This window comes from Peromyscus eremicus, chromosome 3 (genome assembly GCF_949786415.1).
Source record: "Peromyscus eremicus chromosome 3, PerEre_H2_v1, whole genome shotgun sequence".
NCBI classification, from domain to species: Eukaryota; Metazoa; Chordata; class Mammalia; order Rodentia; family Cricetidae; genus Peromyscus; species Peromyscus eremicus.
The window spans coordinates 53,674,842-53,682,307 of NC_081418.1; the positions used below are offsets into that span (position 1 = coordinate 53,674,842).

Sequence of the window (7,466 nt, forward strand, 5' to 3'; positions counted from 1 at the left end):
CTCAGATATAACCAGTGTGTGTGTGTGTGTGTGTGTGTGTGTGTGTGTGTGTGTGTGTGTGTGTGTGTGGTGTCCTCCTGTGTATACAAACCTGGGGGCATTGCTGCCTCAGTTAAATATGAAGTTTTGGTAGACAGGATTGATGGTTTATTAAAGTAGGTCTAACACACAATACAAGAATTATTGCTATTTCTTTAAATAACAGGCCACAATACACACACTTTTAAAGTTATTTATCCTACAGTGGTGCAGTTTATGTTTTATTTTTGTTTTAAAGTATTGTTTCAATCCTACAGCAAAATATTAAGCAAAAGTAACTTTATTATTTGAACTCCATGTTGGTAGCAATATATACTCATACATTTCTATTTACGAGGCAGTGAAAGGATTTTAAAATGGCAGAATTACAAATGTTTGTAGCCATTCTTTCATGAGGGAAAGATAACATAAAGGGAAAGGGGAAAACATTCTCACACTGAAGAAATACACTTCAAATCTTTAGATGTAAACTAATGGCCCTAGACAGGTTAGTTGTAATTAATTTTTGGAAAGTTCTCTTGATCACCAAATAGGCCTAACAACAGGTCTCAGCACACATATTCTGAAAAAAGCTAAGAGAAAGGAGCCATTTGTAAGGAACAAGGCAGTTAGACTAGAAGGATGGATGAGTTTTGTATTAAGCTGTGTTTTGTAGTGTGTTTTCTTTAGCTGTTTATGGATCTTTCAAAATTAGATTAGAGTGGCAAGAGTAGATTTATATCTTCATAAGAAAACATTGTAAACATCAGCAGCCTTTATTTGGAGGAGGATTGTCATGACTAAGAAAATCTCTAACTAGTATAAAGAGTAACTCATCTTTTTATTTATTATTTTATTTTGTAATTAATTTAATTTTACATACTAGCCACGGATTCCCCTATCTTCCCTCCTCCCACCCCCCCAACCTTCTCCCCAATCCACCCCCCATTCCCACCTCTTCCAAGGCAAGGTCTCCCCTGGGGATTCATCTCAGGCTGGTAGATTCAGTTGAGGAAGGTCCAGTCCCCTCCTCCCTACACCAAGGTTGAAAAAAATGTCTCAGCATAGGCCCTAGTATAACTAGAGTTTTCCTGTCTGTCCCCGCCAGTCCCACAGCCGCTCAGACCTAACGAAGTAAACACAGAGACTTATATTGCTTACAAACTATATGGCCATGGCAGGCTTCTTGCTAACTGTTCTTATAGCTTAAATTAATCCATTTCCATAAATCTATACCTTGCCACGTGGCTCATGGCTTACCGGCGTCTTCACATGCTGCTTGTCATGGTGGCGGCTGGTAGTGACCAGCCTTCCTGTTCTCTCAATTCTCCTCTCTGTTAGTCCCACCTATACTTCCTGCCTGGCCACTGGCCAATCAGTGTTTTATTTATTGACCAATCAGAGCAATTTGACCTACAGACCATCCCACAGCACCCTAGGTTCCAAGAAGCTAGCTCATGCACTAAGGACAGGTCCCAGTCCCACTGCCTGGGGGCCTCCTAGATAGTTCAAGCTAATTAACTGTCTCACCACAGGGCCTGATCCATTTCCAAGGGGGCTCCTCAGCTATTGGTTCATAGTTCATGTGTTTCCACTAGTTTGGCTATTTGTCCCTGTGCTTTTTCCAATCATGGTCTCAATATTTCTTGCTCAAATAATCCCTCCTCTCTCTTGCCAACTTGGACATTTTGTGTTATGACATTTTGGCTTTGGTATTTTCTTTGACTGACGAATCCATTTCCTCCACTGTATCCTCGACACCAGAGATCCTCTCTTCCATCTCTTGCATTCTGTTGGTTATGCTTGCATCTGTGTTTCCTGTTCATTTACTCAGATTTTCTATTTCCAGCATTCCCTCTGTTTGTGTCTCTTTCATTGTTTCTATTTCCCTTTTCAGGTCTTGAACTGTTTCCCTCACCTGTTTCATTGCTTTTCATGCTTTTCTTTAATGGATTTATTGCTTTCTTCCAATTTTTATTTGTCTTTCCTCTATTTCTTTATAGATTTCTTTCCATTTTTTTGTTTTTCTTTTTCTTTTTTGATTTCCTCCACTTTTTTTGTTTATCTTTTCCTCAATTTCATTTTTGATTTTTTTCTTGAAAGGCCTCTAGTATCTTCATGATGCTATTCTTAAGGTTGCTTTCTTCTGATTCTTCTACCTTGTGATGTTCAGGTCTTGCTGTTGGAGGAGGGCTAGGTTCTGGTGATGCCATATTGCTCTTTATATTGTTGTATATACTTCTACTTTGACATCTGTCCATCTCCTCATCTAATAGGTATAAGAGATGCCTGTGTCTGAGCGAGTTGCTGTTGGTCCACTCTGTGCTTGTTGTGTCTGTGTCTCAGGGGGCCCTTCTGGGTCTAATCTCAGCTCTTGGTCTAATTGGAGCAGGCAGCTTCTGTGTCTCAGGAAGCTGCTCTTGGGTCAACCCAAGCTAGTTGATTCTGTGACACACGGATTTGTTCTTAGTCTTATCAGGGCTCTTTTTCCAGTCAGGGCTGACAGATTCTGTGTTTCAGGAAGCCTCTCTTGGTCCAATGATAGGTGGCAGATTCTACTTCTCAGAAAACAACTCTTGGTCTAATGAGGGCTGGCAGATTCCCTGTCTCCTGAGTTTACTCTTGGTCCAATGACAGCTCTTTGTCCAATGAGAGCTCTTCTCTGGGCCAGATGAGAGAGAGCTGGGGATTGGTTTCCAAGCCTCAGGAAGTGGCAGGGGTCTCAGGTGGATGGATGTGGGGCTTGTAGATTGCAGGGTCCTCTGGGGGGTCTTGGAGAAGGGGAAACTTCCCACGGGAGCCGTGCCAACTGGCCGGCAACTGGGGCCGAGTTGGGTGGGTCGAGTAAATCATCTTTTATCGTGTATAAAATGTGTTGGAATTCTTTCTAAAAGTTTAAATGTAAAAAGAAAATATAGCAGACATTTATAAGAAAGAAGTGACCATTGCTATTTTCATAATACTGTGCATTAATATTGAGTACCCTAACCACCTAGCAATGATGTGATATCTAATGAGCATTCCAAAAGCTCACAGGCTGAAAGTAGACACCATCAACAGAGACATCTGTGTTGGGAACACCCCTTTGTAGTCACATTGTGACTGGTGGAAGCTGTTGGGATATTCACCTTAGTGTACTGTTACAGGACTCCCTTCAAGGCCACAGGACATGATCTTCCTTCCTAGTTAATGGGTCACTTTCTCCCTTCTGTAAAAACAGGAAGGAAATTTCATTATGGAGTCAAAAGTTGCTAGCAGTGTGAGGTAATGTTTCCTTGTTGTTTTGATTGGCATTTCACTAACAGTGCTGCCGATTTTCACTTTGTCTGTCTCCTGAGAAAAGCACACTGGGTTCTTAGTAATCATTTGATGATAAGCTCTGGTTACTTTGTGTTTACCTTTGTTTTTGAGTTGCAGAAATTTCTCTGAGGACACTCTGGACACTGACTCCTCATAGGAGATAGTTTGTAGGTGTATTTGCCCATTCTGTTCTGCAGGTTGCTTTTGCATTTTGCTTGTTCTCTCCTTTGCTGTACAGAAACTAAATAAGCTGCTAAAAATAAACCATCTAAAAAGTGACACTATTACTTTTGTGTTTGTTTTTATTACTGTGTTTTTTCGATAGGATCTCACATTATAACCCAGGATGCCCAGAACTCATCAAATGGCAATCCTTCTGCCTCAGTCCTCAAAGTGTGGATATTACAAGCACGAGCCACTGCAGCTGGTAAACAATATCACTGTTTCATATGTTCTCTAGTTAGTGCTGTGTCTTCTACTCTTCTTTCTTCACTGGTGAGAGTGAGTCCCCTTTCCAGTGGAAATGAATTGTGTTATCACTGGGAAAATACTATTGCTCAGTAGGAACATGACATTATTGGACCCTTCATTGAATCCACCTTGAAGGCCTATGGGATTTTTTTGTTTTTGCTATTATGTAACACCTGAGTCTTAAAATTTGACATTTTGAATTGCAGTGGGTTACCTGGCATGGCGGTATAATGTGGGTGACATAGAGGCTCTCAACTTGACACTCTGAAAGTCCATGTTATACAAAATCAACTTGATATTGCTCAGTGATTCTATATATAAAAAGATCACTCAAAATATCCCAGGCTTTCTGGATTCATTCTACTGTGGATGCTTCAGAGCTTAGTCTGAGATCTCTACAGAGAAATTCAGTAATGAAAGTTAAATGGAACTGGACATCATCTAGAATTCAGAGACTTATTGTTCACAAAACCTTTCTGACCACAAAGAGAGGAGTGAAATACTAAGTATTACTAAATACTAAATCAAGTAAGATTTTGAATCTAAAATTAATTAATTTTTTGGCATTTAAGGTTAGGCATTTGGGAGAAGAAATGATGTTTCAGGAAGATCTCACTTCTTCTTTCCTTAATTTTCAGTGGCACCATTACAGCTTATCATAGTCTTCAGTGTGGATGACCTTAAAATTCAGAAGTGTCGGCTTGCCCCATGGTTGGAAAAATACCCTTCCAGTCCTGGAATTCAGGGGCCAGAAATTTGTCAACCAGACATGGGTCAATGAGTTCATCCTATTGGGGTTTTCTGGTGACTGGGGCTTTCAGATCTTCCTCTTTATCCTGATCTTTGCCATGTACCTCATAACTGTTGTGGGGAATTCTCTTATTCTTCTTCTCATCAGGCTGGACAGCAGGCTTCATACACCCATGTACTTCTTCCTTAGTGTTCTATCCATAGTGGACCTTTGCTATGGAAATAGTATTGCTCCACAAATGTTGGCCCACTTGGTTTCAGCCCAAAAGCTCATCCCTTTCCACAGCTGTGTGCTCCAGCTCTATGTTTCCTTGGCATTGGGTGGGTCTGAGTTCTTCCTTCTGGGAGCTATGTCCTATGACCGCTATGTGGCAGTATGCCACCCATTGCATTACACTGTCATCATGGATGGAGGACTGTGCCTGGGGTTGGCTGTCAGTTGCCTGGTGGCTGGTTTCTTGAATTCACTGATGGAGACAGTCATCACCTTCCGTCTTCCTTTGTGTCACAATGTCATTAATCACTTCGCCTGTGAGACCCTTGCAGTGCTTCGGCTAGCCTGTGTAGATATTTCTTTCAACAAGGTCATGGTGGCCATCTCGGGTTTTCTGGTAATCATGCTTCCCTGCGGCCTGGTTCTATTCTCTTATACTCGTATAGTCCTTGCCATTCTGCGCATTCGCTCTACTCAGGGACGTCATAAAGCCTTTGGGACTTGTGCCTCTCACCTCACTGTGGTTTGCATGTGCTTTGGGGCCACAATCTTCACCTACCTAGGGCCACGTTCTGCCTCCTCTGAGGACAAGGAGAAGATGGTGGCTCTGTTCTATGCGGTGGTGGCACCCATGTTGAACCCTGTGATCTACAGCTTGAGGAATAAAGAAGTCATGGCTGCCCTTAGGAAACTTGTAGAGAAATTAAGGTAAAAGAATGAAGATCTTAAGAAGTTTGTGCCATCTATGTTCAGAATCAAGCCAGAGATCAGATAAATGTAGGTAGAGCTCCTGTACTTCAATGAGGAAACCTGATCAATATAGTCACATCATTGTGGTCAAAGAAGTTTCCACACATGTCTAATGAGTTTCATCATAGAACATCACTGAACATCTGCACATCAGTCACCTATGAGATGCCCCTTAAGATCTGGTTCTCTCTGACATACAATGACTTGGAGTCTCCATCTTCCCACTCTGAATTTTGTCAGTTTATTAGTGAGAAGGGAATGAGCCTCAGCTTTCCCGAACACACTGTGCTGTGGATCCTTGTTCTGCCTTTCATTAGCTGTGCTCTCTGGTAAGTTACTGAACTATTTTATGCCAGAATCACTATGTTTGACTAAATACAGAAACATACTTAGTTTCCAGAGTGGCTGCAAACATTGGGGTAATTTGTGTTAAATGCCCTCCCACCATCAGTTACAGGAAAAGTGCACTCTTCTCCCTCCTTCAAGTGCCCCAAATTGTTAGCTAATTCAAAGACAAACTTACTAACACAGAGCAAGTCACTCTGTTTCACTTTTGAAGTTATGAACACAAGCAGTTGGACTCCTTGAGATGTAGGCTGAGCTCTGATAATTCTTGCCAAAGAAGAAAATTTTACTTCAGTTATAGTGTGAATGCATGACTTTTTTTTTTATATATAACTTCAGTCCTTGTAAGAATGAGTTTGTAATTAGGAATCATTCTCAGGTAGCTTAAGAAAATTTCTGACAAAAGTACATTACTCCAAAGAATTTATGTTGACTTAATGTTCTATAAAATTTATATTTGAGGAGGTTGGAGAGATGGCTCAGAAGGTCCCTTGCAGAGGTCTGGAGTTCAATTCTCAGCACCCAAGATGCTTTCCAACTTCCTGTAACTCCATTTCTAAGGCATCCAACAGCCCTTTCTGGAATCCAGGGATACTGTACTCCTATGCACAAAACCTCCACTACCACATGTACTCATAATCAAAAATAAAAATAAAATCTTCTAAAAATCGACGTGTATGTGTGTCTATGTGTTTATGTATATGGGTACTTATGTGTGTCTGGCTTAAGGAGTAGGGATATGAGCCATGAAACAAAATATGAAAATTTGTGACATTAACTTATTTATAATGTAACTTAAGTGATTTGAAAGTTGGAGAAATTTATGGAAAGGTGCATTTACTTTTGCATCTATTTAGGGAAGTAACTTGCAGCTCATGCTGAGCTGACTGATATAACCATGTTTTCTTTTAATTCACTTCAAACTTCCTCTTTTTCTCTTAAATAGTCTGCTCAACATTTTACCTTGTTTTAGTGTAATGAATGTGTTCATATTATATATGCATATTTTACATTTATATGTATATTAATTCCTACATAAAACTGTAGGTATTTGGGGGTTACTATCTATTCTTTTTCTTACTCTAACATTCTCTCTCTCTCTCTCTCTCTCTCTCTCTCTCTCTCTCTCTCTCGCTCTCTCTCTCTCTCTCTGTGTGTGTGTGTGTGTGTGTGTGTGTGTGTGTGTGTGTTTAAGCCAGGGACAAGTTTCAGGAATAGTTTTTTTTTTTCCTCCACCATGTAAGTTCTAGGGATTGAACTCAGGTCATCAGACTTGGGAACACTTGCCCTTATCTGTTGAGCCATTTTGCATGTCCTGTATATGCTTTCCAATAGAAAAAGCACTTGATTGCTGTTTTAGAAGATGAAGGCAATGATCTTGCATGGCAAGGGTTTCATCTTTGGGTTGCACAAACATAGTGTCTAGTCAAACACACTGTGTATAAGGTTGACTTGATGAACATTACTGACTAAAACATTGGAGCACTAATATTTTGTCCCTGTTCAAAGGCTTTCCAAGTAATACTTTTATAATGTAAAAGCATTCAAAGTTTAAGGGTCTAAGTAAGATTACGTTCTACTCTCTCAATTAATGTTTCTCAGAGCAGGCAAGATGGCT

At 40.4% G+C, this 7,466-nt stretch overlaps 1 protein-coding gene across 1 annotated transcript; it reads left to right on the top strand.

The window, feature by feature from the left end:
• Nucleotides 1–4,463: 4,463 nt before the first annotated feature.
• LOC131906272 (olfactory receptor-like protein OLF3) lies at nt 4,464–5,465 on the top strand. Its single transcript, XM_059257030.1, has one exon. It carries the CDS (start codon nt 4,464–4,466, stop codon nt 5,463–5,465), a length of 1,002 nt encoding a protein of 333 aa, XP_059113013.1.
• Nucleotides 5,466–7,466: the final 2,001 nt, after the last annotated feature.

Coding starts and splice junctions, on each gene's coding strand:
- LOC131906272 (XM_059257030.1), top strand. CDS start 4,464: ATGACCTTAAAATTCAGAAGTGTCGGCTTGCCCCATGGTTGGAAAAAT.